The sequence below is a fragment of the Coturnix japonica genome, linkage group LGE22C19W28_E50C23, assembly GCF_001577835.2.
Source record: "Coturnix japonica isolate 7356 linkage group LGE22C19W28_E50C23, Coturnix japonica 2.1, whole genome shotgun sequence".
Lineage (NCBI taxonomy): Eukaryota > Metazoa > Chordata > Aves > Galliformes > Phasianidae > Coturnix > Coturnix japonica.
The window spans coordinates 922202-944244 of NC_029544.1; the positions used below are offsets into that span (position 1 = coordinate 922202).

The 22043-nt window shown below is 54.6% G+C and overlaps 2 protein-coding genes across 2 annotated transcripts; one reads left to right on the top strand and one right to left on the bottom strand.

Moving 5' to 3' along the window:
* Positions 1–509: 509 nt before the first annotated feature.
* ANKRD52 (ankyrin repeat domain 52) lies at positions 510–19500 on the bottom strand. The gene is made up of 28 exons (XM_015886890.2): positions 19359–19500; positions 17851–17934; positions 16484–16562; positions 15903–15973; positions 14876–15076; positions 14663–14750; positions 14396–14538; positions 14055–14267; positions 13874–13952; positions 13256–13370; positions 13086–13168; positions 12883–13000; positions 12314–12382; positions 11760–11900; positions 11572–11649; positions 11329–11440; positions 11059–11130; positions 10472–10673; positions 10007–10094; positions 9783–9900; positions 9352–9571; positions 9182–9269; positions 8549–8632; positions 8044–8189; positions 7617–7699; positions 7317–7399; positions 6961–7052; positions 510–6278 (listed from the first exon to the last, which is right to left on the bottom strand). Exons 1-28 carry the CDS (start codon positions 19383–19385, stop codon positions 6034–6036), a joined length of 3222 nt encoding a protein of 1073 aa, XP_015742376.1. The 5' UTR covers positions 19386–19500; the 3' UTR covers positions 510–6033.
* A 691-nt stretch (positions 19501–20191) lies between these two features.
* LOC107325746 (coenzyme Q-binding protein COQ10 homolog A, mitochondrial-like) lies at positions 20192–22037 on the top strand (the record flags this gene model as incomplete). Its single annotated transcript, XM_015886891.2, has 3 exons — positions 20192–20364; positions 21540–21686; positions 21767–22037. Coding segments are annotated over exons 1-3 (498 nt in total), but the record flags the coding sequence as incomplete, so codon positions are not given.
* Between the last annotated feature and the right edge of the window lie 6 nt (positions 22038–22043).

Consider the following 22043-nt stretch of genomic DNA (forward strand, 5'->3'; position numbering starts at 1 on the left):
TCACACTGACCCTAAGGACAGCAGGACCCTAAATGATGCTCACACTGACCCTAAGGACAGCAGGACCCTAAATGATGCTCACACTGACCCTAAGGACAGCAGGACCCCAAAGGATGCTCACACTGACCCTAAGGGCTGTGGGACCCCAAATGATGCTCACACTGACCCTAAGGACAGCAGGACCCTAAATGATGCTCACACTGACCCTAAGGGCTGTGGGACCCCAAACAATGCTCACACTAACCCTAAGGGCTGCAGGACCCCAAATGATGCTCACACTGACCCAGCCGGAGCCCACCCCACGTCCTGGCTGAGGGATGGAAGGAAGGACAGACGGCTGGACGGCAGCTCACCACCACAGAGCAGCGCTGGGAGCAGAGCACAGCAGTTCACCCTCCGGCAGCCATTCATTCCTTGCAGCTCTGGGTGAGGAAAGAAGAGAGGAGAGGAAAGGAAAGGAGAAGCCAAACCCCGCAGCCGCCCCGCACGCGGCTTAGCCAGGCCAAAGCTTTCCATGCGTTCACTTTTATTATGGTCAAGTCGAACAAGATCAATAGGACGGGATCGAGTAAGGCCATGTTCCTCTTATTAGTAGTAATAGTAATAAGTATTTTTTTTCCTCCTTCTTTGAACGAGCTCAGACAATACCCAGACACGCGGATCCACACACACACACAGGGAACAACCGGGACACAGAGGAGGAAGAGTCGTTGTACCTGACTGCTGCTGAGGTCTGTCCTATCGTATCCAAAGAAACGTTTATGTGCATAATATACAGAGGTGCAGCATTTACACACAGGATATTGTAAAGACACAGAGCTTGCTACAGATGCCTTCAAGTCCTTGGAGACGCGTCCCCCATTCCTGCTGCCCGGAGCTCTGCTTTATGAACCCATAAAGGGGAGGAGAGGTGCCACCAGCTCCATGGCGTCCTTGGAGAGAAACGAAGAAAGAAAGCCAACAGAAAAGAAGGAAAAAAAAAGAGAAAAAAGAAAAAAAAAACCCAACAAAAAAACACTAAAACACCCCCATAACGATCCCCAATGGAAAGGGGTGGCTTGCTTTGTCCTTTGGTTTCTTACTGAAGGCAAAGCGGGACGCGCTCCTCAAGGCTGGGATGCTTCTATGGTCCCTATGGGGGGCAGCAAAGGGGGTTCAGCCCCCCAAAACCCCCCCCCCGGGTCCCACCACGCAATGCAAAGAAACCAAAAAAGGTTGTTTCTGGGGTGTGTGGTTTGTTCTTAGTGTCGGTTTTTGCTCCTCGCTGCGTTGGGTGCCGCAGCTCGGGGTGCCCAAATCATAGAGTCCTTCCTGTTATTTTACTCCTATTTCTTTATAGGGTTTTTTTTTTGTTTTACGCTTTGTTTTTGGACTTGTTAAACTCAGCCCCAATGGGGATGGTGGGGTCTGGGACTGTCTGGGGGGGTAAAAGGGATTGGGGGGGGTCTTACATCTCCTTAAGGAAACACAAATCGCCTGCAGCTTGGGAACAGCAACAAGAGAACACACCGAGCACCTCCTCACCACCACTGGGTTATTTGGGACTATGGAAGTGCCTGGCAGGATAAAAGCCAATCGCAGCTGCCGGGTTCCTCCGGGGTTGGTGCTTGTTTTACATTCAGTGTTTGTCAGCAGTTTCTATGGCTCAGGTGGGCGGCTCGGCCCGGAATTCTATCAATGGCAGTGCAAAAAAATCCACCTTTAACGACTTGAAATGTAGGTTTGTGCTGTTTGGTTTTTGGTTTTGGTTCGGTTCTTTGTTTCTTTTTATTTCTCCTCCTTTCTCTCTCCTATAACCCAACTTTCCCTTTCGTTCCCTAGAAACAAACCTTTTTTTTTTTCCTTTTTTTTTTTTTTTTCTTTTTTTTTCTGTTTTTTTTTCTTGAGTTAAAAAAACCCAAAAAAATGTAAAATAATCAAGAAATTAATAATAATTAATAATTAATAATAATAAAAAAAAAAGCAAAACCCAAAGACGCTCTTCGTCATCCCTTCCGCTCATTGCTGCTCTCTATTCCATGGGACGCTAAAAGGGAATCCAGACTCATGCTTTAACAAAAGTGCTTATTACTTGAAGCAAGTGCTTTGGACCAGGGGGCAGAGAGAAACTTCCTTTTGTTGACAGAGGGGGGATGGGGCTGTTTGTTCCACACCCACACTAACAGCTTTGGGGGGGGGGGAAGGGAAAGAAGGAGGGGGGGGGTTGAGAAGTAGCTGCTTGGTGAGAGCAACACCAAACTGGAAGGCGAAGCAGGAATGGTCCAACTTTGGCATCGAGGTGGTGGGGAGGAGCAGGGGGGGGGGAAGCGGGCGGGCAGCGGAAGTTTCCCTCCATCCCTCTTACAATGCACTAGGGAAACCATCACAAATCTCGTTTTAGCAAAATAATGCATTATTACCAAACACTTTTTTTTTTTTTTTTGATTATTACTTAAATTGTCAAGCTGTGCTGTCAAATGTATACAATACAGCGTTAAAGGAGAACAAGACTGGGACCTGCAGGGAACGTGGCCGTGCTTCCCTCTCCCATCCCACCCCCCCCCACCACTCAGTCCCCAAACCACGGATGCGCTGCTGAAACCTCATTTCACTCCACTGTCATTATTATTATCATCATCATTATTAATAATAAGACACGAGGGGGAGGGGAGAAAAAACTCCTCGCTAAGAGCAAAAGAAGGCGTCCACATTAAAAGCACGGATGCTGCCAGAGAGGAAATGGAGAAGCCCTTACAGAGATCACATTGATTGTCTCAGAGTTCAGTGGTCGCGTTGAGGTGACAACGCAGAGCGCGGACAGAAGGCAAAAAGAGATGGGGTTTGGTAAAAGGAACTGAAAAAACACAACGATACTGGGAAATAATAGAAAGGAGAGAAGGAAAAGCAGCGTGCTCTGTGTGCTCTAAGGAATTCTCTCGCCCTGGCTACAGAAAAAGCTGTGATGGACCGACACGCACCAGCCAGCCGACGTCTGTACCCGGCACCGGCAGCCTGAGCTCTGCCACCACCCCACGGCACGGCCCGGTGCTCCGTGGCCACGGCGGTGGGGACTTTGGACCCATTCTCCCACCCCGCAGGAAAAGGCGACGGCCATCGGCGAGGAGCCAGGAGATAAAGGACGCAGCAAGTGCGGGCTCGGCAGCCATGTAAACAAATCTCTTATTTTTTTTTATTTTTATTTTTTTCCAGTTCTTCTCTGCAGAATACTGAATAGGATCTTCAAAAAAAAGGACCTTTGAATTCAAGTTTTGTGAGCTCTGGTTCCCAACTGAGGTATTCGGTGCAGAAAGGTTAACACTTTCCTTCAAGCTGGAGGACGGGGGGTGAGCGGGGAGCCCCAAGATAGGGGGGCAGAGAAGCAAAGGAGCACAGCCTGCACCATGGCACCGCTACCGGGGCACCAGGAGCATCACTGGGGACACTCCTGTGTGAGACACAAAGAATGTGCTCGTCACCCAAAGGCCAGGGCTCCCTATTTGGTTCTGAGGGTTGGGCTTTGGTAAAAGAAAGCCGCAGTGCAACAGGCGCTGCCTCCCGCTGCCCAGGGACGGCCTGCACCAATGTGACAAAGAGCAACTTCCAACAGGTAACAAGAAACAAAAGACGCCGTTTTGGTTAAAGAAACGCTTTCCTTCCTACACTATGCAGAACCCAGAGGCACCGCGGGAGAGGGAGGGATGGGGTGGGAGGAGCAGGACCTGAGCAGGCCACAAACTGGCTGTAAACAGGCCGTGAACATGTCACAGACAGGCCCCAAGCGGGCTGCAAGCAAGCCATGATGAACAGGCCATGAGTGGGACATGAATGGGCCCTGAACACAACATGAGCAGGCCCCAAGCTGGCTATATGAACATGCCCTGAGCAGGCCACAAACAGGAACCATCAGGCTGCAAACAAGCCGTGAACAGGCAACAAACAGGCCATAAGCAGGATATAAACTGACCCCAAACAGGCCAAAAACAGGCCATGAGCAGGTCTCAAGCAGGCCATGAACAGGCCACAAACAGTTCGTGAACGTGAGCAGGCCCCAAGCAGGCCCCAAACATGCCAAGAGTAGGCCCCAAGCAGGCCATGAACAGGCCCCAAGTAGGCCATGAACAGGCCCCAAGTAGGCCATGAACAGGCCCCAAGTAGGCCATGAACAGGCCCCAAGTAGGCCATGAACAGGCCCCAAGCAGGCTGCAAGCAAGCCATGAACAGGCAATGAGTGGGCCTAGAACAGGCCATGAGCAAGACATGAACAGACCCCAAGCAGGCCAAAAACAGGCCACAAGCAAGTCTCAAGCAGGCCACGAACAGGCCACAAACAGTTGGTGAATGGGATGTGAACAGGCCCCAAACATGCCATGCGTAGGCCCCAAGCAGGCCATGAACAGGCCCTGAGCAAGCCACAAACGGTCAATGAACAGGCCAAGAACAGGCTGTGAGCAGGACAAGAACAGACCCCAAAAAGGCCAAAAACAAGCCACAAACATGCCACAAACAGGAACCAAGCAGGCCATGAGCAGGCTGCAGCTTTCCCAGGGCCTGCCCTTACTCCCAGGGCCTCCCCCAGCCCAAACACGGTGTCAAAGTCAGCAGTAAATGCCAACCATGGGCTGCCTGACCCCATCAGCCCCTTCCCTTTCTCAGTGCCCAGTCTTTGGCTTTGCACAGACTCGTGATATGGAGCAATGAGTATCTGTTTTGCACGTGATAATGTTACAGTAATTCCGAAGAAAAATAAAACCAAACTAACAAAAAAAAGACCCAACAGTGCAACGTTTCTCGAATGCTTCAAACCTGCATTATAAATATGATCTCTAAAATTAGAAAACCCAAAACAAGCACAAAAAAAAAACCCCAAAAAACACCCAATGATCTCACATACATGCACGCTAATAAAACCTGCCAACATGCTGCGTTAGAAAAATAAATACGGACCTATTAGGGTTGTGAATAAGGACTCTGAAGTGCATTTTCTTCCTTATTTAAAGGCTAAAAGTTTCAGATATATTTTTTTTAATTATTATTTTTGTTGATTTTTTTTTTGGTTTTTTTTTTTCTGTTTTTAAAAGGTAAATGCTTGTTTCTTTATAAATAACCTTTCTCTTTTTTAAAAAGAAAAGCAACACTGACTCTCGCGTGGGAACAGCCACGCGACACAGAGAACGAAAACTCCAAAAGGAATCCCAAGAATCAGCTCTTAGGATCCAACGTTTTGTCAAGAGAGGAGGGAAACAAAAAGACCAACCAACCCAACCAAACCAAAAGCAGATAACCAACAGAATCCCTAAAGTGCCTGGTGTGGGGAGTGAGGTTCCAGCAGCGCGTCCGTAGCGCGCAGACCGCTGAGTCGGGCAGCAGCACCCGTTTTTGCATAAAAATGACAGCTGCCAAAAGGGTATTTTAGTGTCCCAGGTACAGTAGATCTTGATTCAAGTGTTTGTATTGGAATCGAAGGATGAGCATGAGAGAAAAGTGACTCAGAGAGGAGCATTACAGTGGCACTTGGCCAGGAGCTAGCACCCACCCCAGCGGCTGCAAGACCACCCCGATCCCAAACCCCACACCCCACCAAGAGTTCAGGCTTCCCCGTTCCAGCCTGCAGACAGCATGGGGATGCCAACGGAACCGATTTCAATCCACCCCCAAGAGCTGGGAGCCAAATCCTCTTCCCATCTGCAGCCCAATGGATGGTCCCAATTAGCTTTTTTTTACTTAATTAAAGAGTTTTTCCTCATTTTGGTTCTCTGTGGCCACGCAGCCCAATGGAAGCAGCGGATGCCACATGAGGGATGCAAATGGCTGGAGGAGCGTGGCTTGGTGTTCAAGGCAGCCCCGTGCCACCAGGGCAGCACTGCCAGCCCCTCGTTACAGCAATTAGCAGCGCTAGCACCACGCTGGTGCTGCAGCAAGAAGAGGAAGCGTTGAACTCTTGGTCTACTTGGCCATGCTAGAAGGCCTGCCCAGTCTTGTTCTCCTTTAAAGTGCCCTATATTTATAGAATTTCTAAATAAATATAATAAGATATTAGGTCACCCATAGTTTAAGCTACTCCGAGTAACAGCCGTCTAAGCCGATGGCATTGTGCCGGTCCTTGCTGTAGGGGCAGGTGCTGCCATTGGGCAGAGCCCCGCAGGCCGCGGTTTTGGCTGCAATGCCGCAGTTCTTGAGGAGGTTGAAGCTGAAAGAGCTGATGGCGTCTTTAGGTGGGAAAGGCTTCATGGTGGAGAGGATAAGTGCCAGGCAGTCGGCAACGTCCTTGTTGGGGGCGCATGCCAAGGCTGGGGTATGACCTAGGACAAAGCCGGAGGTGAAGGAGTTGCTCCCCAGGACCCCCAGCACAGGCTGGAGGGAAAGAGGGGAAGGGAAAGTCTTTTGCTTTCCCACTCTGTGTCACCCAGTGCCCTGCAAGGGGCAGCTTTCATGCCCTGTATGGATTTCTGTTCATATCTCAAAGGATCCTGCTTCTGGGCACCGACAACCCTTGCCATTTCTGCAATTGCTTTGAAGCATGCTGAGATCAGCAGGAGGTGAATTACAGAAGCCTCAGAAGCCCTGGCAGCAGAGCTGACCTAATGATGTTTTTCACAACTTAAAGGTGTTCCAGCAGAGCAAAAACTACTGGGATAAATAGCGTCTGGTGGCAGCAACTAACTTCTGCCAATTCGCCAGTGAGTCAGTGGATTAGCAACAGCTCAGGCTGGGCTGGGTTGGCACATTGGCAAGCAAGCCCAGGAGATACACGAGACTAAAAGCCCATAAGATGCATGAGGTTAAGAGACACATATCTGAAACCCCTCTGGGACCTGGGAATGCTTTTATATAGGGTGACAGGGTGTCAATGCCTTCACCCTAACTGAGCACATGCAGCTTAAACGCAGAAGGGGTGGGAAATCCTCCCAACACCAGCCAACCGCCTCCCCACGCAGCCCCTGAGCCCCACACAGGGCCCGGCCACCCGTGAGCAACACACACCTTCTTCATCCACAGCCAACACGGTGGCACCTCTGCTGAGCAGGGCCTGGACGACAGTGGCCAGCCCATTCCGTGCAGCAATGTGGAGCGGCCTGGGGAGGGGAGAGAGTGGTCAGGTGCAGGCTGGGGCCACAGTGCAGCAATCAGGCCCTGGAGCAGCAGGACACCCTTCCAAAGCAGTGCACAGTGTTGGAATTACTGTATGCATCAAGGCTGGGTACTCATTGAATGCACCAAACAAGCACACCTCCTTCCATCATTCTCTTTTCTCTCACCCAGGCCTCGCCACCCCCCTTCAAAGCCCTGATTTCCACTCCACCCCCCCCTTCCCCGGTGCCAGCTGTCCAAATACTCACATCTGCAGAGCACTGTTACTTGCATTGATAAGGCCAAGGTCTTGGGTTTCCCCCAGGATCAACAAGGCACACTTTTCATGACCCTGGAAAGGAGAATGAACTGTTTATAGCACACAGGCAGCCAGCACAGCAGACAGGAGCTGGGTGCTGTCAAGGCACAAAGCAATTCCCTTGGATTCTGAGACATTCCCTAAACACTGCTCCTTCTGGAACAGATTACTGCTTCAGAATGGTCTTCAATGAGAGCTGCTGTTTCCTACACTCCCTCCCCTGCAATGTCTCTGGGCTCAGGCTGCCTACCTTGCTGCAGGCCAGGTGAAGAGCTGTGTTCTTGTTGACATCCAGCACAGTTATATTTGCTTTCGCTTGGTACAGCAGGAACTCTGAAACGAGGAGGGACAGCTGCCATCAGAAAGTGAAGCTCAGACCACGACAGTGGGGGCAGCAGCCACATATTGATGAGCAGGAGCAGCACAGCCTGGCTCCAAAGGACCCCAGAGGAAGCAGAGGGGTCTCACAACCCAAGCTGGGGAAAGCAGCCGTGTTGGTGTGGCTGACAGCCCCAGGAACAGCTGAAAGCACCGCAGTCCCCTGAGCACCAAACCCCTCCACTCCCCCCCAGAGAGGTCCCAGGCACCAATGCAGGACGTGGACAGCAATGCTGTGTGGTTACAGCCCTCTGCCGCCTGGCAGTGCCTGGGGAAGGGGTTGGCTGCTGACCACGTACCAACTGCTGCAGTGTGCCCGTTCTCAGAGGCCATCATGAGGGGAGTCCTCCCCAGCTTGTCAGTTGTGTCCACCTCGGCTTGGTGGCGCAGCAGCAGCTGTAAACCATGGATGTTGTCTGCAAAGGCAGCAGCGTGAAGGGGTGTCCTGGGAAAAGGAGAGCTCAGGTCAAGAGAAGGGCACACAATGCACTGCCTAGGCCTGAAGACACCCTTGGGGACATCAAAGTTGGAACTTGATGTTAATAGTCCCCTCCAACCCAAACCATTCTATGATTCCATGCCAGGGGAAGAGCAGAAACAGCAGAATTGCTTTTCTCCACTGGGTGCATCCATTCCCTCCCACAGGCACCCAATGAACTTCCCCCAGGCAGACTTTAAGACAGGTCAGTTAGCACTGCTGCCATTCTCCTGTTGGGATCCCCACGGCCAAAGTGAAAAGGAAGAGCTGTAGGAGTCACAGCCACCACTCAGCAGCAACACAGAGAGCGACAAGTCTGTGCTCACCTTCCTTTGGCATCTCTGCTATTAACAATCTTGGCACCTAATGCTTCCACCAGCATTTCAGCAGTGCTGTCCTGGTTGTTAATTCTGCAGTGGGGACGAGAAGGAAAGTCAGAACAAGATGCAGCAGCATTAGCACGGCTGCAATTGGAATGAGGAGCAGGCTCCTGGGGTTCAAGAGCCAACAGCAGCTAGTATGGAGTTGCTTAGGATAAAACATCCTTTATCTCCTCTGATGACAGTCAAGGAACCACAACACCATGTCACAGAACTGCTTTGCCCACCCCTCTGCTGTCAGGTTTCCAGGGGCTGACCCTCCCACTTCAGTAGCCCCACCAAGCTGGCACGTGGATCTCATGCATGCCAGCCCTGGATGTGCTGCACACAGCCAATGAGACAAATGCCCTGCAGCTCCCAGAGGCCCCCCCAGAGTCTGGCAGCCACCTCCCTGCTACAGGGGAGCTGAGACAAGAGGGTTGTATAACCCTGAGCTGTTGCTGCCACCCAGAGAGGAGCCCTTGGCAAACAGGACAGCGTTTGGAGCTCCATCTGCAGGCTGCAGCCTGCTCTGGTCCCGTACCCCTCTCCCACATCACCTGATGAGAAGAACCCAGGGCAGCTCCCGACACTACTTACACTGCACAGTGCAATGGAGTAAAGGGGTTTCCTTCTAGGTATGCAAATGGATTGTGTTCAAGTAACAATTCAAGACAATCTTCATGCCCTGTAAGGAAAGAGAGAAGTAAGGCCATCAGCACCCAGTCAGAACAGAGGTGGGTGGGATGGGGCCCAGCCCTGGTTCTTACCACTGTATGAAGCCCAGTGCATTGGTGAGTAACCGCTGTAGTCCACCACAGAGTCCAGAGGGTCAGTAGAGAGGGCTGCCTGCAGCAAGGTCCTCAGGATTTCTAAGTGCCCACACGCCGATGCAAAGTGAATCGGGGTCCGGCCTTTGAAATCCCGACACAGAACGAAGGCATCGTGGTCCAGCAGAGCAGCCAGGCAGTCCTCACAGCCCGTCACAGCCTGTGCCACAAGAGAGGACAAGATCAGACCTCGTCTTTCCATCAGTTTACAACAAAGCTATCCCCTTCTCAAACACTGCTTTCCAGGAAGAGGAATTGGGCTCTTTCACTGAGGATCCCTGTGCCAATAGGAACCACCTGCCTGTCCTCCAAGCAAGGAGGCATCAGAGCAGAAGCTGCATGGCTCCAGGCACACCAAGAGATGCACTCACCCCCCGATGCAGAGCGGTCCTTCCTCTCTTGTCGGCTGCATCAGCTGTAGATCCCTTCTCCAGGAGGAGGTGAACGCAGTCGACGTGGCCGTTCATGATCGCCAGCATCAGTGGGGTTCTGTGGGGAGGAGAGGGCTTGCCATTGTGCTGGGCTCAAGTGCTGCCCTCAATCCTACCCCACCACCCCGCGACGCAGCCCCAGAGAAACACGCAGATAAACTCACTGGCCGTGGATGTCCATGACATCGGTGATGTCTGCCCGCTCCCCGCTGTCTATCAGGAGGTGCAGGGAATCTGTATTCCCATTGGCAGCTGGAGATAGCAGAGAAAAGGTGTCACAAACCTGCACTGATGAGTCCCTCCTTCACCATACACCAAAGGTGCAGGCTCCTGCTCAGCAGCCAGGCACACGTGGCTGAGCAAACTCATTACATGGTTGCTAGGCTGCAGGGCTGATCAGCACATGCACAAGCTGAGCTAAACACACGTGTGTGCAGAAGCCACTGGTGTCCTCTCCCAATTGCTGCTGGGCAACTGGGCCCTCACCTTCTGCAGGTGTTGTACAGCATCGGTCCCATCCTGACCACAAGCATCGCCCTGAGCCACAGCCCTTTCCCCTTCCCTAATAAGCAGCTGGGAAATGGATAAACGAGCATCCCTGGCTCCCTCACAGCCCCCAGCCTCATCACCTGCAGCGTGGAGAGGGGTCCACTTCCTCTTCCTCTCCTTCACCAGGGCAGAAGCGCCGTGGCTGGTGAGCACCTCCACGCACTCGGTGGAGCCTCTCTCCGTGGCGAGGTACAGGGCTGTCCGCCCCTTGTGGTCCCGCACATCCAGGTTCACGAGGGTTTCAGCAAGTGTCTTCAGGGCTTCACAGTGACCATTATAGGCCTGAGGACAGAGCAGGTAACGTCAAAGCAGAGTCTGGAGGGGCTGGAGATTTAACCCTGGGATGGTTCTGCTGCCTTGTGTTTGCACTCCCATCCCACCTCTGCCCTGGGATGCACTCCCATCCCACACCTGCAGACGAGGTGACCATGAAACAGTAAAAGCAAAGAGCCCCAAATGCAAACCAAAGGGATTTCGAACCACAGGCTGTGGGAAAAGCCAGGCCCCAGGCTGCTGCCTCCTTTCCTGCTTTGCCCCACGCAGCTCTTTGGCCAATGTGGTGGCCCAGCCCACGCTGCTGGGGAGCAGCAGCTCTTCAGGGCACAGCGAACCCCAGCACAGAGCCAAGTGCCCTCTGCCACCCTGGGGCTGGGCCAGCCGTACTTACAGCTAAGTGCAAAGGGCTGACTGGAATGGTGCTTTCCACATCCTCCAGGCAGTTAAAAGACATTTCCAGGAGCTGTAACAATAGAAACACAAAACTATAAGTGACCCCCTAAAAACACTTTATCACGGAGGCTTCAACCCACACTCCGTCTACCTCCCTTCCTTCTGGATAAATGTTGGCACTGCAGTGCTTGCAAAGCACAGCTGGACACTGCAAGGCTCCAGGGGGCCACCCCATCTCCTGCAGCACACAAGGCTTTGCTTTACTCACCAATTCGAGGTTCTGCCTGTTGCCATACGCAGCTGCATAGTGGACAGCAGTATATCCCTGCTTGTCCCGGAGGGATGGGTCAGCACCATTATCCAGCAAGAACTCTAAACAACTGCAACAAGAGAGAGAGAGAACAGGAGATCAGGAAAACAGTGAGTAGAAAAGCACACCCAGGAAGGAACCCCCTGCTTGATGTGAGAGCAAATGCTTTATGAACAGACAGATGGGGCTGCATCGACTCACAAGAATGCCTCCTTCATCCTGGACTCCTTCAGTGGCTCCTCATCAGTGTCATGGCTGTTTCCTGAATGAGTCTCTGCTCTGAAAGGTCAGAAGCCCCCATCAGTTTGCTGACCATTCCCTCCCACCTCCATGATGCACCCCCTCCTCACAAGGCACTGCTTGAGGAGATGGCCAGGTCACACACTCACCTCCTGTACGTGTCCGAAGCAGCAGCATAGTGTAAGGGGGTACAGCCTTTACAATCAGCCTCATTAATACTGGCTCCTGCAGTGACCAATGTCACTGTACACTGATAGCTGCCATTGGCAGCTGCGTAGTGCAGTGGAGTCCTGGGGAGGGGAAAGGAGATAGGGCTGAGGAGCATTGATTGTCACAGAGAAACCTGTGGGGCATCAGCAGGACCCAGGGAGCTGCCCACCCCAGCTGCTGAGCTGCACCCCACTTTTGGGTCAGCTGCTCCATTTAAAGAGCCAGAGCCAGACATCTGAGGGATATATGGGGTCAAGGAAGCAGCGTAGGCAGGGCATTAGATCCAAAATCCTCCCTGGAGGCAATATTTTGCCTTCTGATACCAAGCCTGAGCAATCAGCCTGCCCAGACTCAGCTGGCATCACCTAAACCCCAGCTGAGCCCTACGCTACTGCTGTGAGGCTTTAAACACCACACACAGATTAAGGAAAAGCCCAGCCCAAACCCAGCTGCTGCAGAAGGATCACCTTTGCAATGCCCACAGCATGCTTACCTTCCAAATTTATCTCTCCTTCTCAAGTCAGCACCGCTGCTCAACAGCAAATTAAGACATTCAACGTTCCTACAGGAGTTAGGGAGACCGGTTAGACACAGATGAGAATGGGGCACAGCAGGAACACTAACTCCTCCTAGTTGCAGACAAGGCAGCTACACTTCTCACCCACACAACCTGATTGTGTGGAGCTCAGTGCAGCCTGTCATCTCCAGCCATGGCTGGATGCTGCTCATACAAAGCCCTTCCCTGCTCTCTAAAATCACCCTCTTGTGCCTCCTGCATTGCCAGCGCTGTCCTGCACTGCATGGTGAAACTGAACAATGTGAGGCATTTAAATAGCCAGCTAAACCCTGCTGCTTCAGTTTGTGAAGCCTTCGCAAATCTCAGCCAAGCGAGCTTTACAGCTCTGCATTAAATAAAGGTAAATAGTCCCAGGCTGCAGAGGTTGGGATGAATCAGACTCAACAACATAACAGGGTCCAGAGGTGTCCCTCTCCATTGCTGGCTCTGAACATATAACCCTGCTGCCTGCCAGAGCTGGGCACAGCACCCGGTGTTCAGCTCACCCTCCGGAAGCAGCAGCGTGGAGGCAAGTCCTCCCAAGGTTGTCAGGTGTGTTTATATCAAAGCCTGCAGACAGCACGTGCTCGTTGCTCAGCGAGGAGACGATACTGTACAACTGACCTGTAGGGCAGAGTGCAAGGAGTCAGGGAGCTGCAGGTCTCACCCTGGTGCCCCCCACGGGGCTGGGGACGGCTGAGCCACCCACCTGAGGAAAGTAGCTTACGACAACAGTCTGAAAATCCAAAGAGAACAGCTAAGTGCAGAGGGAACATGTCGTGGATCCCACGCCTGCCAGGAAAGGGGACAGGGTCAGCGTGGGCTGTCCATGCATCCTCCAGCCCAAATAGGCAGAGGGATGGAAGAGACGTTCCTCACCTTGCAGTGTCAGCACCATTCGTCATCAAAGTACTAATTAGCAGCTCATGGCCATATCTAGCAGCAACGTGGAGGGGGGTATTGCCGTATTTGTCAGCACAGTCAATCTCACTGCCTGGAAAGGGAAAGCCAAGTGTTACCAGTGGATCTCTGCACTCTAATCCCAGGAAGCAACCTTGCTCTGAAAGAGGCTCAGACTGTGCTGGAAGTGATGAAGGAGGCCCAGGCTGTTCTGATGGCCGTATCCCATCTCAGGAACATGGCTGATAACTTGAGTCCATTCTGTATCATGCAGGAGAACTGCAAGCTGCTGTCTGTGCTGGGAGAGCCCACCTGCAAGCCCAGGGCATTACATCTCCCCTTGTCCCCAATGCATTCAGCCCCCAGGTCTCTGGCTGAACCCCTGGGGTGCTGCCAAGCCTGCTGCCCTCCCACAGGAATATTGTCTTTCAGGCTGGTCGTAGCAGCACGGCTTTGGCCTCAGCTGCTCTGACCTGGCTGGAATTTCAGTGCTCTGTTCTGCACTCACTGCCCTTAGGAGCTCATGTGCCCTCCACTGCCCCAGTCAGCACAGGGCAGCAGCCCCCACGAAACAGCACTGAAACAGCAGCCACTCACCATTCTGAATGAGGATCTGTGAACGTGTGAACCGCCCGTGGATGGCAGCCATGTGCAAGGGGCTCTTCCCTTCCTTACTCTGTGGGGAGCAGAAGCAAGGTCACATCAGGCTCCTGTCACCACCCCGAGGGCAGCGGATCCCCGTGTCCCCAACCCAGGGCTCAGCCCTTCAGCACCAGACCTGAAAGTTGACATCAGCCCCGTTGTTGACGAGGAGCTCCAGGCACAGGGCCCCATTGGTGGAGACAGCAGCAAAGTGCAGAGGGGTGAAGCCCTTCTCGTTAGGCTGATTGACGTTGGCGCCGTAATTGACCAGTTCATTGGCCACGGCATCTTGGCCCATGTAACAGGCGATGTGAAGTGCAGTGTTACCAAAGGAATTTGGTTCATCGATCTGAAGGAGCAGCAAACACAAAGGATTTGAGGATTGGGAAGGAAAAAAGGGGTGAAATAAAAGGGTAGCCACAAAGCAGCCCACGCTCCCACCCTCTCCAGCTCCTGGCCCCCCAGCTTTGGGCTCACCTCCACCCCCAGCCGCAGCAGGTGACGCACAACTTCGATCTGCCCGCTGGCTGCAGCTGTGTGCAGCAGGGTGTAGCCCTTCTTGTCCTTACACATCACATCAGCTCCACGGGCCACCAGCAGCTTCAGAACTTCCAAATGCCCTGTGGGAGGGACAGGAGTGAAAGTCAATGGGCACACAGGCAACACAGCGGCAGGGAGCACTGCAAGGCGAACCCCATGGAACAGGGGAGAAGAAATGAGGGTGATGCCTCATTGGGAACCTACCCAGAAAAGCTGCCCAGTGGATGGGCTGGCGATCCTTCTTGTCACAAGTACTCAGGCTGGCCCCTTTGTTTAACAGCAGGTTCACCATCTGGGTGGAGAAAAGCAGTATGAGGGGCAAAGCTGCCATTCCATCCCCTCCAATGCTACAGGAGCAGCCCAGACACAGGAGAGGAGGATGCAACGAGGTACCTGCACCCAAGTCCTATCACCCACCTCGAGGTGGCCGCTGTGCACAGCGTGGTGCAGCGCCGTGCGGCCCGTGCGGTCTGCAACATTGACAGTGCTCAGCAGGGGGATGATGGCCTCCACACACTTGGTGGCCCGGTTGGCAGCAGCGACGTGCAGAGGCGTTTGCCAATACTTGTCGCGGGCATTGACGTCTGCCGAGTGCTTCAGGAGGAGGTGAAGTGCTTTCTGGTAGGAGGAAAAGAAGGGAGAGCTCTAACTCAGCCCATAGACTCATCCCAGCTTAAGCACAGCTGTGAAATGCAGCTGCACGGGGGTACCGGAATGGGAGAAACACATCTGAGCCATAGGATGTAACTGTCAGTGAGGGCTCATTTGTGACCAAGGAAGTGCAGAGCACCCAGAAGGATGATAAATGGAACCCTTTGAGCTGCATTCTACAACCATTTGCCCCTTCTGCTGCCCCACGTTTGCAGCACCTCCTGCCTTCTAGACACACAGTGACTGTCCACACACGCTCACAGCCCTTCGGCAGAGCTTTACGCTCATGTATTTCATCTCCTGTTTGCTGCCAATTAAGACAATCCAAGGAGCCAGCTGATGTGTGGTAACTTGCCCTGCGTGTCAGATTCAGAGCTGCTGATCCCTGGCTCCAATCAACACAACCGCAACGTTTCTTGCTCTCAAATAACCCCAAAACAGGACAAAGTTAAGTGGGATGAAGTTAAACCCACAAAAGCCAAACGTCAGAAAATCTTTCCAACAAGATCTCTTGGAACTGGCTCCAAAAAGAGAGAGGGAGCCCCATTATCCCTCAAGGAAACATAAAGCTGGATTATCCAAAGCCTCTGGGAGGGGGGGAAAAGGCAGGAGGGCAGCGTGAGGAAAACCCACGTGCTGGCTCCTGAAGGATGGAGGGAATAGAGAGGATCTTTGCCAGCTCTCATTTTAAGCATCTGGATTACAAAGTCATCCTCTCCCAGCTCCAATAAGAGCAACTATCCGAGCCAAAGTCAGACAAAAGAGGAACGTTCCTCCTCCCATCAGCACATACCTCGTTGCGAGAAGCCGCAGCGCGGTGTAACGGGGTGAGCCAAACAGTGTCCTTTGCATTAACATTAGCACCTGAGGAGGAACAAAAGGAGACGGTCAGGGAACAGAGGTGAGCCACTGCTGCTATGGGTGCTGTCACAAGGGGCTCCTGCACCAACCCTGCTGCAAAAAGGGATTGTGCTGAGATTAAGGTGAATACAAAGCCCAGGAACAAGCTACATCCCTTGGAGGCTGTGCCAGTGCAATGCAAAGGATGCAGCAAAGCAGAGTGAAGTGACTGCACCTCCCCACTGAGCCAAACAGCCACAGCAGAGCCCCAGCACTCAGCTCCCTCCTGGCTGGGTGCCTACCTCTGTTAGTTCAGCTCCACGACGCTTCTCCGTCTGAACAAACCTCTTAGGATTACAGCAACATTTCCTAATCTTTCCCTGGCTTCAAACCCATTGGCTTAATTATGAGCACAAGGCTGTTTGGAGGGTGACCAACCCCTGCTACTCTGCACCCCTGAGCACAGAAGGGATCAGAACGATGCCCTATGGGCAGCCCCAGTGCTGAGCAAAGCACCTGAGCCCTGGCCCTTACCTGACAGTATGAGGAGCTCGAGGATTGCAACATCTCCTATGTAGGCAGCAGCATGCAGAGGTGTTCGTCTTTCTTGGTCCTGAGCAGGGATGGAAGGAAGGAGATCTGCCATCAGCTCTGAGGCCGGGGGACCACCCAACACAGCCCCTCCTGCCCCAGCACAGCATATACGGATGGCTCAGGGCATGCAATGAGGAAAGCTGCTCCAAACAAGCAACATCCCACCCTGGGAACTGCAGACAGCTCCTGCAGCCCACCACTGGAGGCCAACAAGGCTTGTAAAGCCCCTCTCCAAGCCTTGGTTGGATCAGCTGAATAAAAACCACCTTTCACTCCTGTTTGCTCAGAGCCGGGCCCTGTATAACCTCTGCCTTGAGACCCTCAGCTCAGTCGCCCCTCAGGGAAGTGCCACGTACCAAGGCTGGGAAGCAAGCAAGGAGAAAACTAGAAGAGCACAACTTGCTTCCAGTCCCACATTTTGTGTTATGAGGAGAAAAAGAATCGTTTTTTCAGAGCATTAAGGACTGTTTGGGAAATAGTGGGAGCCTCGTTTTTTTTGCAGCACACTGAGCTGGCACGGCCAGGCAGGAGGATGTGAAAGTGAAACCCAGCTGGCAGGTCAGCAAACAAGCAACAACATCTCGAAACCTGCACAGCAGAAGGAAATTACCCATTAACAATCGTGGGTTTATTCCCTCGGCAGCTGCACGAGAGCCCTGCAAAACAATCCCAACACTCACAGCGAGGACGAATTGCTGCCCAGTCCCTGACCCAGGCAGGCACAAGGAGAAGCCCTCAGCCCTTCAGATGCTCTGCCACAAGCACGTGCCAAGCACAGAGCTGAGCCCCAGCAAGGTGGTGAAGCAGAACACAGCAGTGCTCATCCAAAAGCAGAGGAAATGGGGACCCATGGGGACGTCCCAGAGATGAGCAGCACCTCCTGGCACCCACAAGGCTCACTCTGCTTTGTTAACCGGCTCCAATCCCCCTTATTCTATAGGGAACAACTTTATGGTTGCGTTCTCATCACACTGTTCTGGGTCAGCATCCCAAAGGTGGAGCTGAGCCCCGTCCCACCTCCCAGCTACGCTTTGTACCACCAAAGGCTTCAGGAAGAGCTCTCCAGAGATAGATGGGAGCCCCATCCTTCTACACACCCCATTATACACGATGGAGGCCACAGAACAAAGCACAGCAAACACTATTGGAATCCTGAAACATGGAGCCCCCAGCCCTAAACGTCCTACAAAGAGCCCACCCCAAACCCATTCACCAACCCACATCTCCCCCCTTGGCTGTAGGATGGCAATGCTGGGAAGGCCGGGAGCTGGATGTGGGTCCAAGCTGTGGGGCTGGGCAGCACTCACCAGTACATTGATATTCTCCTTCTGATTCAGCAGCGACCGCACTTCCTCTACATCGCGGTTGAAGATGGCTTGGACCAGAGGAGGCTGCAGAGAGAGGGATGGGTGGGGGGTGAAGGTGGGAGATGGGAGCCCCATCCAACACCCAAAACAGAGCATGGGCCACATGAGGAGCAGGATCCGGTTCAGCTCAACCAGGGACCAACCTTCAAGGCAGCGGAGGCGGTTTTCATATCACTGATATCATTTAGCAATAGGGATTAATACATCAGTTTAAAAGCCAACCTATTACTTCAGCAAAAGGAACCCACTGATAACAGTCCTACAACTCACTATGGCCTAGCAAGCAACAGGAATTGCTTGGGATAGGAAAAGAACCCAGTGAAGGGTCTATGGGATATGGGGAAGGAGGAGGTGGGCACTTATATACAACTGAGTGTGCCCAAAGGGACATGAGCATGTATATATGAGTCCTTGGTATAGAATGGATGTGCCCATGTGGTGTGTAGATGTGCTATAGCTGTTTAGATGTGGAAGCTGAACTCAGAGAGGGCACTTGTTTGTCACGTCGCCTGGTTTATATTGTAAGGAAGGAAGGAATAACGCTGTATTGGGGGTAAAGAGCTTTCTGCTTGGATTCTGGATGGGTTTTGGATGGGGAACGCTCAAAGGATCGCTAGATAAGCTCCGTGCTATGGAGCCCAAGCTGACTGCAGAATGGTGAACCATAGGGTGGCCAAACTCAGCTGTGGGGTTTATCACCACCCTCCCATCCCTAATAGTGGCCCTATATGCCATGTTTTTTATGGGGCAGCTCCCTGCAGCCATCCCAGCCCAGCATCATCCACCTGAAAGCATTAAACCCGGTGGGATCATCCCGGTTTGGAGGGGGAACGAGTGACTCATCCGTTCGGAACGAAGCAAACTCAGCATCCTCCGGTTCCACGTTCAAAAGAACCCACATAAATCACCCCAAAACGGGCACCGACGGCCGACACACCCACCGCCATCAACGGGGAACGAGAAACCGGAGAAACCCGCTGACCGGAGACCGGAGAAGTTCCGTTTTAACCGAATATAGCCGCCCCCCCCCTCCACCATCCATCCCCTACCGAGAGGTTCGGACCCAACCGGGCCCGGTTCTGACCGTACGTGGATCCCCGGGGCCCAGCGAGCGGGCACGGAAGCGGCTCATGGAGCCACGTGCGGGCCGCGCTGCGGGCACCGGGGCCGTCCCAGCGCTGCGGGCCCCGGTGCGGCCTATCCCGGAGCCGATCCCCCCCCGCTGCACCGCGCGGCCCCGGCGGCGGCTCCGAGCCCCGTTCGTTCCGCGGATCCCGGCGCTGCAGCATCACGGGGCTCCGGGCCGGGCCCAGCAGCAGGTGGGATCCGGTTGGAGGCCCCGCGGCCTGGGGCGGCGGCTCGGCCCGGTAGGCCGCGAATCCCCGGACTCGCGTAGCGGCCCCGCCGGACTCAATGAGGGTTCGGCGGGGTGGACGATCGGCCCGTACCTGGTCCGTGATGCTGAGAATCCCCATCTCGGGGCCGCCCTCAGCGCTCAGCTCCCGGCATCGGGATCCGGCAGCGGCGGCGGCTCCGCTCGGGAGGCTGCGGGGCGGGGAGCGCCTGGGTCCGCCCACCGACGGGGAGCGGCGAACAACGACGGGCCGCAGCGCCGCCGGCGGCCGGTTGTACCGACAGCGGGACCGGACACGGGGAGCGTGGTTACAACGGGACACCGGGAGGGTTAACGGGGATGGAGCGGAGCACCGGGAGGTGCCGTGTGTGTGCGGACATGGAGCTGCCGGCATGGAGCGGACCGGGAGCGGACACGGAGCCCCGGGGTTCTGCCTTCGGTTCCCGGTTCCCCGTTACCGGGCGGCCCCGTTGGATCCCGGTTGGCTCCCGCAGCACCGGGCGGCCATCACGGGGCTCTCCGTGCTGGGAGAGGCCGAGTGAAGCAGCACCGCGTTACAACGGCTCCACAATGGGCTCGAACCGGGCTGGAACCGGGCTCGAACCGGCCCGGTTCGGCGGGTACCGTCGGTACCGTCGGACCGAACGAACCGGCGGCTTCACGGCGCCACGTGGGGCGGCTCGGAGCCACCGGGCCTGGCCGGTCCCGTTGCATTGAGCAGAACCCCGGCCTTGCTCCGCTTTATCCCTCGTTACACATTGACAGAACCGGGGCAGCACCGACCGGGCCCGGTTTAACCGGATAAAACGAGTTGGTGATACTGCGGCCTAGCCCGGCCCGGTTAGGCCTGACTGTACTACAACTCCCATCACCCTTTGCGCGGTGCGGCCTACTCCTCCCAGCGCCCTTCTAGCCGTGACGTACGGCGGACTCTATGGTGACGCTGTGACGTCAAGCTCGAGGTGAGAGGTCACGGCGGCGCCGGGTTGAGGGCAGCGGAGCCGCGTCCCGGGGCCTGTCATGGCGGCCCGGCGGCTCCGCGGCGCCCTCCAGGTCGGGGCGCGGCAACGGCTGCGGGCGGCGGCGGCTCCGACCGGGAGGTGAGAGGAGGAACCGGGACGGGGAGGAGCCGGGACGGGCGGCGGGTGGGACAGGCCGCACCGACGGCCTAGAGGTCACCGGGAGCGGGCGAGGATCCGCGGGGACAACGGGCCGGATAACGGGGCGGTAACGGGAACCGGGTAATGGGGCGGTAACGGGACAATGGGGCGGGACCGGGACTGACCGGTACCTGCTGAGTCCAGCCCCACGTTGGTTGGTCGGTACCGACATGGACCCGTTTGTCCCGCGGTACCGGAGGATATTACGGTGATACCGGGATGTACCGGGATGTACCGGGCCGTGATGTCACCCCGATGGGGCTGAGGGGGATCACGGGGCTGTAGGGCTGTGTGTGAGGGGGGGGACACCGGGAGCAACCGGGGTTTCAATTCATACCGGGAGCACCGGGTGGAGGACGAGCACCGGGATCATATGGGGTCATATGGGGTTATATGGGGTCCTATGGGGTCATATGGGGTCATATGGGGTCATATGGGGTCATATGGGCTCTGCTGGGTTCATACGGGCTCATATGGGTTTATATGGGCTCATATGGGCTCTGCTGGGCTCATATGAGGTCATATGGGCTTATATGGGTTTATATGGGCTCTGCTGGGCTCATATGGATTTATATGGATTTATATGGGCTCCTATGGGCTCTGCTGGGTTCATATGGGCTCCTATGGGTTTATACGGGCTCATATGAGCTCATATGGGTTTATATGGGCTCATATGGGCTTTGCTGGCTTCCTATGGGCTCATATGGGTTCATATGGGCTCATATAGGCTCATATGGGTTCTGCTGGTCTCCTATGGGCTCTGCTGGGCTCATATGGGCTCATATAGGGTCATATGGGCTCTGCTGGGTTCCTGTGGGCTCATATGTTCTGGGGAGGGGCTGTGCTTGGCCGTCCCTGCTCTGCTGCTCCGGATTAGGTGTCCCCGAGGTCAGGTTTCCCTCCTCCCTTCCTCCTCTTATGTAACATTAAAGCTGGCAACAGGAACCTGCTGCATTTGGACTTACCCGACCTGTCCCTGCTGCCCACAGCCCCGGGCTGGGATGGGCTGGATGGGGCAGCTCCCCTTTGTACCCCATGGTCCAGCAGGGGAAACCCACTAAATCCATAGGGCAAATCCATAGGGCAGCCCCATTGCCTTCCTCTCTCCTATACAGACACACAGCTCTCTGCAGCCTCGTGTTCAGCCGCCCAGCGATCAGCACCGAATGGGACCCCCATCGTGCTCCCACCCGCTCCTTCCTTAACCTGGCTGGCTCCTTAACCAACAAACGCAAGGAATACTCGGAGCGTCGCATCATTGGGTAGGTTTGGTGGCCCTAAAGCTGCAGCTGAGACCCCAAATCCCCCCCCCCATCCCCTACAGCACCGGCTCTGCCTGCAGGTATTCCATGCAAGAGATGTACGACATCGTCTCCAACGTGGACGATTACAAAAGCTTCGTGCCGTGGTGCAAGAAGTCGGTGGTGGTTTCCAAAAGGACGGGGCACATTAAGGCCCAGCTGGAGGTTGGTTTCCCACCAGTGTTGGAACGTTACACCTCCATCGTCACCCTCGTCCGCCCGCATCTCGTTAAGGTGAGCACAGCCCCAGCTCTGCTGCACCCACCCCAGCCAGATCCAGGGCCTCCTGATGTGCTCCTCCTCCCCCCTATATCCCCC